Source organism: Salmo salar, chromosome ssa15 (assembly GCF_905237065.1).
Source record: "Salmo salar chromosome ssa15, Ssal_v3.1, whole genome shotgun sequence".
Taxonomy (NCBI): domain Eukaryota; kingdom Metazoa; phylum Chordata; class Actinopteri; order Salmoniformes; family Salmonidae; genus Salmo; species Salmo salar.
Window position 1 is genome coordinate 59,810,724 of NC_059456.1, and position 17,782 is coordinate 59,828,505.

A 17,782-nucleotide genomic window follows, 5' to 3' on the forward strand; every position below is an offset into this window, starting at 1 on the left:
AACGACCCTGGGTTTATAAAATCTGCCACACGAACATGCTTTTGGGGCACAGTCAATAGCGCGCTGGACTTCGGGCAAGAAGGCCGAGGGTTCGAGACCTGCTCCCTGCCTGTTTCATTACAATATGGTTTCAGATCCGATGCAAGAGAAATTGTCCGCCATGTTTTGGTAAGGGCTTAGAGGGACGTCACGCACTCAAGAAGGCTCAACCAATCACTCGACAGGTTCTACATCGCGTGCTTTACACACCAGGAACAGGAAGTGATGGACTGTTATGAAGAGTGAGTTTTGGAATACAGTCACGGTTTGGAAGGTGCTTCTTCAAACATGTATATCTTCCAGGTGGCTGCGTTATTGATAGCGTTGCTATATTATGGCAATGCTCAAACGTTTACTGTCGCTGTGAACTCCACCATCCTGGGTTCAGAGTTGAGCGCAGACGGCTTGAAGCAGCTCGCTGCGGCAGTGGCGTCGCAGTCGCCCGTGTTTCAGCCTAGCCGCGGTTCCTATTTTTCTCTCAATCTGTTGTCGGCGTTTCCAGAAGATCTGGAGGTCAGCGATTACTGCGTCGAGCTGCTGGCTATCTTTGGGCAGCGATATTCAACATATGTGAATTGTTTGGTGTCCGCCGCGCGTCCTGTCAAAGTGTGCCAAAATTGTTATGGCACCTACGACAACCTTATGGAAATTTACACAAACATATCATCAGACCAGGTAGGCTAAGTAAGTTAGCATTTGTGTTTTCTCAGTGGACTTCTTTGAGTTTATCATTGTGTTTTTAATATTATGCGTTTCGATGTTTTTGTCCTGTGCTGCGGGTTAATTAATATATATCATCTATGGGTTAATACGTGCGCCATTGTCACATGCGTCATGGGACCGTTGCTAATGCGCCTCTGGTTGCAGTATAACATGTATAGTGGTGAGGTGTGTACTGTGTAGTAGGGGGAAATAGGAGATCACAAGACTAGCCATCCTAGTCACATGCCTGGTGACTAGGAGAACAAAAGCCACGACTGACTGTTGCCATAATGGGCGTTAAATAGGTATTCTATAGCCTAGTGGCAATGTTTTGCCACATCAATTTCTCAGTACTTTAAGCTGTATCCATTGAATCCTCAATATAAGAATCTAATTAGTAAGGCTAAACAATAGGGATGGTAAACGCCCTCATTGAGACTGCTTGTGTGTCTGTTTCCAGATGGGCCCAGGGAATGTGAGCTGCAGAGACAGCCTCCTGCGTTCTGATAGGCTGATGTTGGTGTTCCTGCTCTACAACAACCTGAAGGACATCTGGACTGGTTCAGAATGTAACAGTAGGTGGACTGTCTTATATTATAAACACATGAAGCTTTTTTTCCTATTGCTGATATGTATACCAAACATTAGGAACACCTTCCTAATATTGAGTTGTATCTCCCCACCCCCTTTGCCCTCAGAACAGTGTCAATTCGTCGGGTCATAGACTCTACAAGGTGTCGAAAGCGTTTCACAGGGATGCTGGCCTATGTTGACTCCAATGCTTCCCACAGTTGTGTTAACTTGGCTGGATGTTCTTTGGGTGGTGGGCCATCCTTGATACACATGGGAAACTGTTGAATGTGAAAAAATCCAGCAGTGTTGCAGTTCTTGACACAAACTGGCACCTACTACCATACCCCGTTCAAACACACGTGTCTTGCCCATTCACCCTCTGAATGGCACACGTACACAATCCATGTCTCGATTGTCTCAAGGCTCAAAAATAATTTAACCGGTCTCCTTCACTTCATCTACACTGAGCTGAATTTGAAGTGGATTTAACAAGTGACATTAATATGGAATCATAACATTCACCTGGCCAGTCTGTCATGGACAGAGCAGGTGTTCTTAATGTTTTGTATGCTCAGTGTATATTATTACCTTTTCTATGTCTCAATAAGTCCCTTGCTTCCTCTCCTTGCCTCATTTCTTTTGTGATAGATTCTTTGAATATAATTGATGTGTGCCAGGAGGCAGAGTATGCAAGTTTGATCTTTAACCCTGCCATGGTACATCATTTCTGAATGATATCTGACTTCCTGTTTCTAAGGTTGTGTAAGCCTGGGACTCCACAGCCTGACCAATGACACCCTTTACTTCATGGCCACTCTAAACCAGTCCCTCAGATGTTTTGAGAAGTTCCAACAGGTGGGTCACTGTTGTAAGTCAAAGAGAAAGATTGTTTAGCTAGTGCATACCAAAAGCCATCTAAAACCACTAGGGAGGGAGAGAGGAGTATAGAGATGAAGTTTATAAATTACTAAAACGGTTTCCAACTGTTTGTGATTTATTAATTTTTTTCCAGGGGAACCACTCAGCGCTATGTAAGGAGTGCAAGACCACATACAGAGGACTGAATGAGCTGTACAGCCGCATGGAGAAGAATCGCACACTCTGCATCGACATTGAGGACTCTGTATGTATTTCACAGCCACAGTTTGTCATTACATCTTGTGCTTTGTCATTCATGTTAGCCTCTGAAGCCCAGGCTTGTCACGTATTGTTCAAAAGCCTGGGGAAGTTCTCCTCAAAAAGACGATTAAAAGGTGTGGATTATGATGGCATCGAGATGGAAACTAGTGACATGTTTACACTTATCAAACCAATTAAATATTTATTCTACCTCGGAGCCAATCAAATGCAAGCGTTGAATGCCAGTGCTCCCATTCGAACGCAAAATCTAATACTGAAGTACTACAGACTTGCAATAGTCAAGTCAACGAGACTTGGAAGGATGGCCACGTGAGACTACATTAATGTATAATGTGCACTAAAGATATGGAATGTCAAAGTTTTTCGTGCTATATATAGTAGAGGTCTGTTTGTGCACTAGTGCCCAGGAGACTGCAAAATACATTGGAGAAGGTAAAGTTTAGCAAGCTTCCCCACTTCAGTGAGAGCACAACTAATAGATATGTGGAAGATGTAAAACAGCACCCACTAGGGGGCTCTTAGGCTGTGTTTAGACATGCAGACAAATTGGTTGTTTGATTAATTAGATCAGATCTTTTGCCAATAATTGCCTGTCTAAACGTAGCCATTGAGAAAGGAACAGCGAGATGTCACCAGGGTTGCGGCCCAATCATCACTCCTTTCTGTCAAAGTGTGCACTTGCTCAATTTCCTTCATGGATTTGAAAGGAAATGACTGGTATGGAAAATCCCTCTAGCCCAAGTCAACACCAATCCAATGCTTTTAAACTTGAGTGGGGTAGTGAACGGGTGCATACTTCAGGACAAGGAGAGATTATTGGGACGCACCCCAGTTCTGGTGGTGCCAGTGAGTTTCAAAGGAGGAGGTGACGTAGAGACTAGTAACTAGAAAGGGGCACTAGGGACAGAAGGCCAAAGCCAGAAATGGAGCAAGGCAGTCAGATGGACAAAAAAAGAGTGAGCGACTTAAGAATAGAGAAGTGGGCGAGAGAGAGAGACTTTATCCCCTTTGTGGTTCTTTAAGCTCTTGTGTTGATGGTGGGTGGGGGGGGGATCTTGCCTTGTTTCAGATGAATATGACCCGCAGACTGTGGAGCAAGAATTTCAATTGTTCCTTCCCCCGGGCAGAGAATGTTCCTGTCATCGCCGTGTCCAGCTTCATGCTCTTTCTGCCCATCATCTTCTACTTGAGCAGTTTCCTTCACTCGGAACAAAAGAAACGCAAGCTCATACAACGTGAGTAACCGGCTTAAAACATCCATTCTTGCACAGAAAGATTTGACGGGTTGGTTGGGTGGGAGGCTGTAGGGTGGGGGGCCTTATTGGGGTGTCACAGGTTTTTAAAGTGAAGTATGTATGGAAGCCAGGGTGTCTCCTGCATGAATGTTCCTGGTTTATAGAGATTTTATTGAAGGGGAGAAGGGAGTTCGTCAATGAGTGCCCCCTAATAATGTGGGCTGGAGAAGGAGGGGTGAGGTAATTCAAGCTGTTGGGAGTGGTGGAGGGGAGCAGTTTAGGGGTTTCCTTGTTAATAGTGGGTTTAGGGGTTTCCTTGTTAATAGTGGGTTTTGGGCCTACTAACGATCTAAGCCGGAGAGTCAGAGTAATACATTACGTTGTTTCTTTGACACATGTCATTATGGTGAATCAACAATCTTAGATGAAATGTTCCTGTGTTAAATGTTGTTTAGAGGTGATGGGTGGTGGCTAACAGTAACACTTCCTGATTCCTCTCCAGCCAAACGAGCCAAGTCCAACACCAGCCTCGTGAACATCCAGGACAGGTTAAGCTGAGGAGAGAGAAGGTTAAGGAAGAAAGCGTTATGATGAAGAAATGGATGGGGAGGAATGTTTGTCGTCCTCAGCCCCCTGTTCCTTTGGTTTGTCCAAAACCTCTCCTGGATGCAAATGTAATTTCCTCTGTGACTGTGGTTTCAACCAGTTCTGCAACGACAGAGAAGTCAAAAAGAGCTCCCCCTGTGGGCGAGAAGGATCCCAATCATCAGTATTTCTTTTCCTAAGATATTATAGCAAACGGAAACAACGGAATATTTGTAAAAGATTTGTTATAATTGTACTGTTCATGTCCCGCTTTGAACCACCTACCCCCACCCCACCCATTGCTTTTACAACAAAATACACACAATAGAAATGCACCATGACTGCTGCTGATTTATAAGCAAGGGGGAGTTTATTTTTTTGTATTTCATTATTTATCTTTGTGTCAAGAGATGAGAAATGGGTTTTGTCTCTCTCTACTGTAACGCCACTGTGACACGGACTGGCAGGCAGGCGGACTGGCAGACAGAAAGCACTTGATGTCCCTTAATGTGACATACCTGCCATGTAAAAGTGGATGACAGCTGAGATGGAGAGACACTGCTGAAAAAAATAAAGGGAACACTAAAATAACACATCCTAGATCTGAATTAATGAAATAATCTTATTAAATACTTTTCTTTACATAGTTGAATGTGCTGACAACAAAATCACACAAAGAATCAATGGAAATCCAATTTATCAACCCATGGATTTGGAGTCACACTCAACATTAAAGTGGAAAACCACACTACAGGCTGATCCAACTTTGATGTAATGTCCTTAAAACAAGTCAAAATGAGGCTCAGTAGTGTGTGTGGCCTCCACTTGCCTATATGACCTCCCTACAGCGCCTGGGCATGCTCCTGATGAGGTGGCGGATGGTCTCCTGAGGGATCTCCTCCCAGACCTGGACTAAAGCATCCGCCAACTCCTGGACAGTCTGTGGTGCAACGTGGCGTTGTTGGATGGAGCGAGACATGATGTCCCAGATGTGCTCAATTGGATTCAGGTCTGGGGAACGGGCGGGCCAGTCCATAGCATCAATGCCTTCCTCTTGCAGGAACTGCTGACACACTCCAGCCACATGAGGTCTAGCATTAGGAGGAACCCAGGGCCAACCGCACCAGCATATGGTCTCACAAGGGGTCTGAGGATCTCATCTCGGTACCTAATGGCAGTCAGGCTACCTCTGGCGAGCACATGGAGGGCTGTGTGGCCCCCCAAAGAAATGCCACCCCACACCATGACTGACCCACCACCAAACCGGTCATGCTGGAGGATGTTGCAGGCAGCAGAACGTTCTCCACGGCGTCTCCAGACTCTGTCACGTCTGTCACATGTGCTCAGTGTGAACCTGCTTTCATCTGTGAAGCGCACAGGGCGCCAGTGGCGAATTTGCCAATTTTGGTGTTCTCTGGCAAATGCCAAACGTCCTGCACGGTGTTGGGCTGTAAGCACAACCCCCACCTGTGGACGTCGGGCCCTCATACGCCCTCATGGAGTCTGTTTCTGACCGTTTGAGCAGACACGTGCACATTTGTGGCCTGCTGGAGGTCATTTTGCAGGGCTCTGGCAGTGCTCCTCCTGCTCCTCCTTGCACAAAGGCGTAGGTAGCAGACCTGCTGCTGGGTTGTTGGCCTCCTCCACGTCTCCTGATGTACTGGCCTGTCTCCTGGTAGCGCCTCCATGCTCTGGACACTACGCTGACAGACACAGCAAACCTTCTTGCCACAGCTCGCATTGATGTGCCATCCTGGATGAGCTGCACTTATGCTACCACTAGAGTGAAAGCACCGCCAGCATTCAAAAGTGACCAAAACATCAGCCAGGAAGCATAAGAACTGAGAAGTGGTCTGTGGTCACCACCTGCCGAACCACTCCTTTATTGGGGGTGTCTTGGTAATTGCCTATAATTTCCACCTGTTGTCTATTCCATTTGCACAACAGCATGTGAAATGTATTGTCAATCAGTGTTGCTTCCTAAGTGGACAGTTTGATTTCACAGAAGTGTGATTGACTTGGAGTTACATTGTGTTGTTTAAGTGTTCCCTTTATTTTTTTGAGCAGTGTAGTTACAGTTATAGTGCCCCAAGAAAATTGTCCGATAGACCTATTCAGATAGCAGCCGATAAGACAGCTAACGATTAGCTGGCCGCAGATGGGCGTTCAGGTTACGTTTTGAAGGAGGGGCCAGTTGGATAACTCCCTCGGGCAGATAACGTCGGTAGTCCAGTCGTGAAGGCCCGATGGGGTTCCGCATCGGCAGTAAAACGGGTCCGGATAGGTGATTGTAGCCCAGGATTGGCTGATGGAACTCTTCAGCTGGCTAGCTCCAGAATAATTGATGTTAGGTCCGGGACCAACGTTAGCCAATAGTCACTCGGATAGCAGCTAGCTAGCTGCAAGATCCAGGTGTAAATGTCCAGAGCTTGCGGTAGAAATCCGCGGATATGGAGAGAAAATAGGTCCGGTATGCTCTGGTCTGAGTTGCGTTGTACAAAACTGGTGATAGCTTTTTGAGCTAAGGGATAGCTGATGACCGCCAACCGCGGTTAGCTGAATTCTAACGTTAGCTAGTTAACCTCTCTGGGCTAGGCGGGACGAATTCGTCCCACCTACGTAACAGCCACTTGCAGCCTGTGGCGCGATTTTCAAAAAGTAAAAAATCCTATTACTTCAATTTCTCAAACATATGACTATTTTACAGCTATTTAAAGACAAGACTCTCGTTAATCTAACCACACTGTCCGATTTCAAAAAGGCTTTACAACGAAAGCAAAACATTAGATTATGTCAGCAGAGTACCAAGCCAGAAATAATCAGACACCCATTTTTCAAGCCAGCATATAATGTCACCAAAACCCAGAAGACAGCTAAATGCAGCACTCACCTTTGATGATCTTCATCAGATGACAACCCTAGGACATTATGTTATAGAATACATGCATGTTTTGTTAAATCAAGTTCATATTTATATCAAAAACCAGCTTTTTACATTAGCATGTGACGTTCAGAACTAGCATACCCCCCGCAAATTTCCGGGGAATTCGCTAACATTTTACTAAATTACTCACGATAAACGTTCACAAAAAGCATAACAATTATTTTAAGAATTATAGATACAGACCTCCTCTATGCACTCGATATGTCCGATTTTAAAATAGCTTTTTGGTGAAAGCACATTTTGCAATATTCTAAGTACATAGCCCAGGCATCACGGGCTCGCTATTTAGACACCCGGCAAGTTTAGCACTCACCATAATCATATTTACTATTATAAAAGTTTGATTACCTTTTGTTGTCTTCGTCAGAATGCACACCCAGGACTGCTACTTCAATAACAAATGTTGGTTTGGTCCAAAATAATCCATCGTTATATCCGAATAGCGGCGTTTTGTTCGATGCGTTCCAGACACTATCCGAAATAGTAAAGAAGTGTCGCGCATGGCGCAATTCGTGACAATAAAATTCTAAATATTCCATTACCGTACTTCGAAGCATGTCAACCGCTGTTTAAAACCAATTTTTATGCCATTTATCTCGTAGAAAAGCGATAATATTCCGACCGGGAATCTGCAATAAACTAAACAGCCGAATTAAAATACTCCACGGGGGCTAATCGCGCACGCGCCTCACTCCATTGTCACCTAATGGGACACTTGAATAAGATGATAATCTGTTTCAGCCTGAGGCTGCCTCGTCAACCTTCATGATTTTCCCGCGTCCTGAGAGCCTATTGGAGCCCTGGGAATTGTCACGTTACAGCTAAGATCCTTACTTTTCAATAAACAGATGCAAGACGCACGACTCCTTGTCAGACAGGCCGCTTCCTGCATGAAACCTTGTCAGGTTTTTGCCTGCCATAGGAGTTCTGTTATACTCACAGACACCATTCAAACAGTTTTAGAAACTTCAGGGTGTTTTCTATCCAAACCTGAACAATAATATGCATATTCTAGCTTCTGAGTTGGTGTAGGAGGCAGTTAAAAATGGCCACATATTTTTTCCAAAATTCTCAATACTGCCCCCTAGCCCAAACAGGTTAACTGGCTAACTTCTGGCTAGCTTCTGTTGTGGATTTCAGATTTGAGGTATATACTACTTATTTTTTTTTTTGGTGAGGCGGGTTGCAGGAGAGTGTTTTGAAGTTGAGTTTTTAGAAAAAAATATATAAAAAGATATGCGAAGAAAATATGTAAATATATATTACACATGGGACACGACAAGACGAGGACCACGGACGTCTGACTGCTATGCCATCTTGGATTAGAATGATTAGCCAGTATAAATGCTAGATTATGCAAAAACAGGGAGAAGGGAGAATCTGTAGACATGCTGAGTTAAAAGAACATACTCTTTGCCAGAAATCAACCAGATTTCACAAGACCACAACGTATGCAAATAGGTCCCCCTTTGTGCCTTACACCCCCAGCACAATAATAAAATTTCTGAGTGTGTTCTATGGATGGTCTTAAACTGCAGTAATTTATGTCAGATTATATGAACATGACTGGGCATTCTAACATATCTGTATCCATTCATCATCATCAACCACGTCTCCCAGGTATTCCTCACACTTTTGTTTTACATGTTTTGTGTCATCGAGAAAAGCCTTTATCAACCCTTGACATAGTTTGGATAGCATCTGTCTTGTCCAGTGTTTGCTGGATAGAGAGAATAAAGTGTTGTATCTGCAAAAATTCACCTCATCTCTGTCACAGACTGGTCTTCCCTGGCTGCCTGACCCTGCTGAGACGCATGTCACCATCTGATCCTCCTAAAATAAGGCATGACAAAGAATTACCTTGGTGTTCATTTATACATATTATCCAAGAATAGAATCAATGGTTCAATAATTGAAATTACCATTATTCCCAGTTCCCAGACTGTAGTTTAAAGCTTAAGCTGCTGTACTGTAGCTACTGTACTGTAGCTACTATAGGTCTACCCATCTATTCAAGACGGAACTTTGTATCATTCACTGAATATACTGCAAAATTCACCTGAGCTCCATAGACAAGTCTCCCCTGGCTGTCTGACCCAGCTGGGGTCCCATGTCAACATCTGATCCTGCAAAGACATGATGAGCATTGTGTTTTGTACTGACTGCACTAGAGGGCTGCATTCCCGCGGGTCCAGACAGAGATCATTGCGGCGCGGGGGGGGGGGGGGTCAGACAGACGAGTTTGGGATGAAAATATTTTTGCTGTCCCACCGATTGTTTTGAAACGATCCTCTTTCTGCTCTGTATGCGTTAGCCTACCTATTGTATTAAAAACGCATATTTTTCTTATTATTCACACACAGAATTCACTGCTTCAACTTCAGTAGCATACCTCTCCTAGTTGGGCTTGAGAGTTTGTGTGCCAAGTATGTGTGGTCTCCTTGAAATAGAGTAGGCCGAGAATCACGTGGCACCTAACTTGAATATGAAATTAACTTAAATATGATTCAACTGTAGTTTACTACAGTGTCTGTAAATAAATATTGATAATGAAAACAAGTAGAGGGCGCTCAACCAACGTGAGTCGAAGTGCAATCAAAAAATGTAATCATTGAAAAAGAAAAGGCACAACGCACACATAGGTTAGGCTACTATGGTGAGCAAGCGTTGCACCTTTTCATTTTCAATAAGTATGGATTACCCATTTATTTGTCTCTGCCTGCAAATTGTCATCCTAAAATGTAGGCTATATCCTATACAGCGCCGATTTTAGCATGTACATCTTGGTGGGGCCAGCAAAAAAATTGGGATGCATGCCAGAAAATCCACAACACTAAACAATACATGAATTGCCCTATAACGGTGACAAACTGTGCCCACAAACGTTTAGGGCCTACATAAAGCTGTGCCAACAGTAGTCCCAACATCTTATCAATGCTTCTACACCTGGCTATCAGCGGAGCCTTGTCTGGCAGCGAAACAGTTCATTCAGCCTCATTTACTGCCTTTTAAAAAACAATAGATGGTATGGCTGACTTGCTTTAACAAATGTGGTTTCTAATGACAAATGTACAAACTATGGCATAAGGGGACGACAAGCGGTTAAGAGGCAATCCGTAATTTCGATTAAGACATTAATGAGCGAGCTAGGACGGGCGTAGTCAATATAACTATTTGTTTAGCGAATTCAGAACATGGGCCGTTCTTACAGTGTTCTCCCTGTACACCAAGTCAGAACCGTAGGATAAATCAAGGCGCATATAAGCAGACAATGAAAGCTCTTACAATATTCAATGATTACATTTCTCTAAAACAGGTTATAGGCTACATGTGCACCACCAAGTCAGAACAGTAGGCGAAATTAAGAGAGGTAAATATTAGGGTGAGGCAGGTGGACTACTAACATCTTACTACACAACATACACTTACTTTCTTAGCTACAGTAAACATATCTCCCTGGCATATTACATCGTTTATGCAGCAGCATACAATACATTTTTGGACTTACCTTGTTGTGCTGTGCTCATTTGAACAGGAAGGTGGCGCGGTGGTCCTTCGTGGGCAAATGTTGTCATCAAAATCTGTCATTCTCTGGATTAATGGTGCTTTCAAAACAACTGGGAACACTGAAAAAATGGTCGAATCATGATGATGTCATTGATCTTCAGGTCATAGCGCTCTAGAAAGAGGCCGGATTTACAATTCCAAGTTGAATGACCGTTCAAAACGTATTTTCCCAGTCAGAGCTCATTTATTCCCAACTTCCAGTTAACTTGACTTCAGTGAGTTCAAGACTTCGCAGTTCCGAGTTAACAGTTGTTTTGAGCGCGGCACATATCATGCTTCACTGACAGCATGGTCAATGTTGAATGTTTCTCATTTAAAATTTGGAAAAGAGCCCCTTAATCCCAGATTTGGGACCACACAACCACTGTTACTGATTCCTTCCAAACCACTCATTGTTGAATTTGCGATTTCCAACTTGTTGTGTAATGTTTATGTCCAATGGCCGATGAGCACCGAAACATTTTATCTATAAGTTCTCTTCATTATTTCTCTTTATATGACTGTCACCTGTTTCTGTTTCACTTGTCTTTGTTCTTGTCTCCACCCCCCTCCAGGTGTTGCCCATCTTCCCCATTATCCCCAGTGTATTTATACCTGTGTTCTCTGTTTGTCTGTTGCCAGTTCGTTTTGTTTCGTAAAAGCTCCAGCGTTTTTCCCCTTGCTCCTGTCTGTTCTAGTTCCTGTTTTCTAGTTTTTCCAGTTTCGACCATTCTGCCTGCCCTGACCCTGAGCCTGCCTGCCGTTCTGTACCTTGCCACACCATACTGGATTGTTGACCCCTGCCTGCTCTGACCCTGAGACCTATGTTCTCTGTTTGTCTGTTGCCAGTCTGTTTGTCTGTTGCCAGTCTGTTATGTTTCGTGAAACCTACAGTTGTTCTTCCTGTAAAAGTTGTGTCATACTGCAGCACAACTTGCGGGCTGCCGCAGAAATCTATGGCACGACCCTTGCCTGCTCTGACCCTGAGACTGCCTGCCGTTCTGGATCTTTTGCACCCTATCTGGATTACCGACCTCTGCCTGCCCCTGTACTAGTAATAACCTTTTGTTACTTCGACACTGTCTGCATCTTGGTCTTACCTGAAACGTGATAGTACGAACTGGCCATGACTGACCCAGCAGACTCGGACCAGCTCCGCAACGTCATTTCCTACCAAGGAGCCACCATTGGAAGGCACAAGGAGTTGCTTCAAGGTCTTATGGAAGGGTTCCAGACCTTGGCTGAACGCCATGACCAAGCGTTGAACACATTGCTTTAGCAATTCCGCAGGTTGTCTGTTAGGCAGCCTACCATGACAGTAACCTCCCAGCCCCTCAGTAACCCGGCTGTTAGCAGTACCGCCTCCCTGGTCACCCCGGTTTCCCGGGAACCCGGCTTACCTCACCCGGAACGCTTCGATGGAGAGTCAGGCACCTGTCGGCCTCTCGCCTGGGCTACGGCAGTATGGGAACAACAGTTGGCCATATGTTTCAGTCTGGAGGAGTTCGTGGCAGAGGTAAAGAAAGTTTTTGATGCTCCATTGTCCGGGAGAGAGGATGCCCAGAAGTTACTCCAGCTTCGGCAAGACTCCGGCAGTGTGGCAGACTATGCAGTGGATTTCCGCACGTTGGTAGCTGAGAGTGCTTGGAACCCAGAAGCGCTGTTCGACATGTTCCTGCACGGAGTATCGGAAGAAGTAAAGGATAAGCTTGCAGCCTGGGAACAACCAACAGATCTCGACTCGCTCATCGCCTTGACCATTCGGATCAATGGGCAACTACGGGAACGAAGGAAGGAGAGGAGATTTGATTTCACTCGCCCGTCCAAAAATTCCACCTCGCCTCCAAGGCATCCCAGAAGTCCCCGACGGCTCCGTTGCCAAGTAAACCCGAGGCTACCCGAGTTCCCCCGAGAGTCTCCGTAGACTGGCGATTCACCTCTTCCTGAGCCTATGCAACTAGGCAGAGCTAGACTGTCTCTAGTTGAACAGCTATACATGCTTCACACTAAGAGTTGCCTGTATTGCGGGACTACTGGTCATTTCGTCTTCACCTGTCCACTAAAAGACCCAGCTCACCGGTAGGAGCGAGAACTCTGGTAGGCCATACAGAACTTTTCCTCTCCTCTTACTCGCACCCATTTTCATGTTATTTTGTTGTGGGGGAACCAGTCGAAATCTCTCCGGGTACTCATCGACTCTGATGAGAGCTTTATGGACGCTACCCTGGCTTCCGAGCTGGACATTCCCACTCAGCCCCTCTCCATTCCCATGGACGTTAGAGCACTGGACGGGCACTCTATAGGCCGGGTCACCCACAATACCACCCCCATCAACGTGTGTCAGGGAACCACAGCGAGACGGTCCAATTCCTGCTCATTAAGTCTCCTCAGGTTCCCGTGGTATTGGGTTTCTCCTGGCTCCAGCGACACAATCCCCTCATTGACTGGTCTGCTGGTGCCATCATGGGCTGGAGCCCGTTCTGCCATACCCAGTGTCCTGGCGCAGGCTGTGTTGACTTCAGGCAATGGGCGTGGAAGTTGCCCTGGACCTCTCCACCTTTCCCATGAAGAACCAGGACCTCCGGAAGGTGTTCGATAAGGCCCGGGCCACTTCACTTTTGCCGCACCGACCATATGACTCCGGGATTGACCTTCTCCCAGGCACGACTCCGCCCCGGGGACGACTGTACTCTCTGTTGGGTCTGGAGACCAACATTGAGGACTCCCGAGCTGCAGGGTTCTTCTTTGTGGTGAAGAAGGACAAAACCCTGTGCCCGTGCATCGACTACCGGGGTCTCAACGACATCATGGTGAAAAACCACTACCCACTACATTTCATCTCCTCGGCCTTTGAGCCACTCCAGGGGGCCACTGTGTTTTCCAAGCTAGACCTACGGAATGCCTACCACCTGGTGCAGAGACGAGAAGGGGACAAGTGGAAGACTGCCTTCAACACAGCCAGCGGTCACTACGAGTATCTGCTCATGCCATTTGGCCTTACCAATGGCCCTGCTGTGTTCCAGGCTCTGGTTAACCTTTCTGATGCAGGCGTTCCACTAGCGACCCACCTCGACAACATCCGGTGAAATTGCAGAGCGCGAAATTCAAATTACAGAAATATAAATATTTAACATTCATGAAAATACAAGTGTCATACATCAAAATAAAGCTTAACTTCTTGTTAATCCAGCCGCTGTGTCAGATTTCAAACTGGCTTTACGGTGAAAGCACAGCATGCGATTATCTGAGGACAGCGCCCCGCATACAAAAACATTTTTCAACCAGGCAGGTGCGCCACGAAAGTCAGAAATAGCAATATAATAAAAGCCTTACCTTTGAAGATCTTCTTCTGTTGGCACTCCAAAAGGTCCCAGCTACATCACAAATGGTCCTTTTGTTCGATAAAGTCCTTCTTTATAACCCCAAAAAACTCAGTTTAGCTGGTGCGCTTCATTCAATAATCCACCGGTTTCCCTCCTTCAAAATGCATACAAAATGAATCCCAAACATTACCAATAAACTTCTCCAAACAAGTCAAACAACATTTAAAATCAAACCTCAGGTACCCTAATACGTAAATAAACGATACAATTTAAGACGGAGAATCGTTATTGTCTTTACCGGAGATAAACAACAAAGAACGCACTCTTATCCACACGCATGAAAACACTACAGCCAAAATGGGAGCCACTTAGAAAAACTACAAATTCTAGCTCATTTTCCCATGTTGACATGATGGTTTGTTGACATGAAGATTTGTCCTCGGGGTTTTGCCTGCCATATCAGTTCTGTTATACTCACAGACATTATTTTAACAGTTTTAGAAAGTTTAGAGTGTTTTCTATCAATTCTGCCAATTATATGCATATCCTAGCATCTGGGCCTGAGTAACAGGCAGTTTACTTTGGGAACGCTTTTCATCCGGATGTCAAAATACTGCCCCCTAGCCCAAAGAGGTTAATGATGTTCTCCGCGACATGTTGAACCGGTTTGTCTTCGTCTACCTCGATGACATCCTCGTCTTCTCCCGCTCCACCCAAGAACATGTGCTCCAAGTCCGACAGGTTCTCCAATGCGCTGCCTTGTCTCCGCCAAACCCACCACAACTAGTGTGGGTCAAATACGCCTGCAACACCCTCCTTGCTCTGTCACCGGTCTATCGCCCTTTGAGTGTTCCCTGGGGCATCAGCCCCTGCTCTTCCCTGAGGAAGAGGTCGGCATACATTCGGCCCATATGTTTGTCCTCTGCTGTCGTCGGACCTGGAAGAAAGCCCTGACGGCTCTTCTCAAGACCACCTCGAGGTTTCGACGACAAGTGGATCACCACCGTACCCCGGCTCCCCGGTATCGTCGCGGGCAGAAGGTATGTCTGTCCACCCGGTATCTGCCCCTCCGGGTGGAATCCCGCAAACTCTCCCCCGGTTTATCGGCCCTTTCCCCATCTCCAAGGTCATTAGCACCTCTGCTGTTAATCTTCTGTTGCCCCGTACCCTCCGTATACATCCCACTTTTCATGTGTCCAGAGTTAAACCCATGTCTCACAGCCCTTTGTCTCCTATTTCCAGGCCCACCCCTCTCTCCCGTCTCATCGACTGCCAACCGGCGTACACGGATTTCCAACGCCGGCACCCCAGTCAACCAGGTATCCAGGTAGGACGCCAGGTGGTAACCCTTCTAGTTCCTGTTTTCTACTTTTTCCTGGTTTCGACCATTCTGCCTGCCCTGACCCTGAGCCTGCCTGCCGTTCTGTATCTTGCCACACCATACTGGATTATTGACCTGCCTGCTCTGACCCTGAGACCTGTGTTCTCTCTTTGTCTGTTAGAATAAAGTACATGAGCTCGCACACACCCAGAAAAATTTGTTTGTGTGGAGGTGCTGACTAAAGGCGATCAAAATAAAGAGAGTCGCACACTCCATATAAACTCCCAGTCATTTATTGGGTATTTACCAATGTTTTGGCATCACTGTTCCTTCTTCTGGGTAATGTCATGAATACTTGAACCAGGTTATGTAGACAAACAGTGCAATTAGTGCAACCAATGACAATAGTGAGGGGTGTCTCATAATGATTATGTTAATTAGAATGAATTTGTGAAACTGTTCAAACAATAGTTTTTGGCATATTAAATATATTAGGCTATTGTTATAGAAACATAATTGAATATTGTACGTAATATTAGCATCAACATACATTATTGTTTAATTCAATTTCACATATTTAATTGTTTCGTATTTTGTTTCATATTTGTTACATGTAATCTGTTGGTTCAACCTTAATGCATAATAAGCATCATCAACAGGCGGAACATATTAGGTGTACGCTAATACGCTGTAGAAAGAATATATCAATTTATAAGACTTGTTCATAAAATAAATAATTTTTCATAAGGGCCTGAGATCAAAGTCAATATTCAGACTACTAGGGGTCAATGTTTTTAGATAGGATATCCAGTAAGCCTCCCTTTGTAGTAGTAGGATCTCGATGTTACCTCCTCTCCTTAGTAGAGCAACATGCTCAATGCCTGTGTATTTGAGGGAGGAGATTGAATGGTTAGCTTCAACAAAGTGAGTTGCTAATGGATAGTCAATGTTCTTACACCTGATTGAGGTGTGGTGTTCAGCTATGCGTTGTTTTAATTGTCTTTTCATTCATGTTGCGACCATGCTTATAGACCACCAGTGGGGGTTCCTTGAAGAGGTGTGCAATTATTTTTGTCTGATTGCAGAATATGCCAGTGCTTTTTCAGGATTGCTTTCATTTTCTCCTAACCCTTGGTGTACTGAGTGCAAAAGACGGCTGCGTTGTTTTTATTCTTTAGTTGAGTTTTTAGTATTTCCTCTCTTGGTTTTTGAGATATTTTCATTTCAGCATCAAGAGTTTTGTCCTTGTAGCCTTTCATTTTGAATTGATCTGTTATTTTTTTTTTAGCATTGCTGTCAAAATCTGTCTGGTGGCCACAGATTTGTTTAACTCTGTGTAACTGGCTATATGATACACCATTCTTGAGGGGAAGAGGATGCATACTATCCACACATAGCAAGGTATTGCGATCTATGGGCTTTGTGTATAAATCTGTGTGTAATGGATTATTCTCTTTGATGATCCATAAATCCAGGTAGTTTATTTTTCTCTCATCAGTCTGCATGGTGAATTTGAGGTATTCAGAGCTCTTGTTTAGTAGAGTTTGGAATTCATTTAGTTCCTGCTGACTTCCTTCCCAAAGCACAAAGACATCATCTATGTATCTCTTCCATAGGATGATTTTAGGAAGTAGGGGGTGTGTCTCTGTTTTGTAAAGGAGTGCTTCCTCAAATTTTCCCACATGCAGGTTTACATAGTTGTGGGAAAAGGGGGAGCCCATGGCTACACCCAGAATTTGAAGGAGAAAGTCTGACTCAAAGACAAAGTAGTTATTGGATAATACCAGTTCAGTAAGTTGTAAGATGCAATCATTGGATGGAGCAAGGGTAGAGTCTCTCTGCTGAAGGAAGTGTTGCAGCGCCTGCAAGCCTCCAGTGTGTGGGATGTTAGTATACAAGCTCTCCACATCAAAAGTGGCCAGCAGGGTGCCCTCTGGTATCCTTCCTAAACCCTCTATCAATGAGATCATGTGACTAGTGTCTTTGACATAAGATGGGAGATTCTCAACCATCGGTTTAATGCGTAATTCACAAACTTAGAAATGTTGGATGTCACAGAGTCGATTGCTGCTTCAATGGGTCTACCTGGAGGAGGAGATACTTGTTTGTGTAAAGTAGCGACTGTATATAAAGTTGGTATCTTGGGAAATTTCATATTCATATTCCTTTATATAAATAGGCCCATGTGCACCTTAATATTGGGGGTGCACCATGCGGCTGTGCCTAATGGGGAAAGGCGGTGCGCCATGCGGGTATCCTAATGGGGAAAGGGGGGATGGAGCCAGTCAGTCGCAACCCAGGGAACATGGAGATGCGCGGTCAATCCTTCGTCAGCTGAACTGCAACATGTCGGCTAAAGCGATTTAATTCATGA

At 44.9% G+C, this 17,782-nt stretch overlaps 1 protein-coding gene across 2 annotated transcripts; it reads left to right on the forward strand.

Annotated features, from left to right (window-relative positions):
* The first annotated feature begins 246 nt into the window (after positions 1–246).
* Positions 247–4,865, forward strand: LOC106571796 (osteopetrosis-associated transmembrane protein 1). 2 transcript variants are annotated; one of them, XM_014145255.2, is made up of 6 exons: positions 247–714; positions 1,202–1,316; positions 2,072–2,169; positions 2,327–2,437; positions 3,582–3,689; positions 4,192–4,363. In XM_014145255.2, the coding sequence occupies exons 1-5, from the start codon at positions 328–330 to the stop codon at positions 3,642–3,644; spliced, it is 774 nt and encodes a 257-aa protein (XP_014000730.2). In that variant the 5' UTR covers positions 247–327; the 3' UTR covers positions 3,645–3,689; positions 4,192–4,363. The 2 variants fall into 2 exon arrangements, with proteins under 2 accessions (XP_014000730.2, XP_014000729.2); XM_014145254.2 differs by having other exon boundaries at positions 250–714; positions 3,524–3,689; positions 4,192–4,865.
* Positions 4,866–17,782: the final 12,917 nt, after the last annotated feature.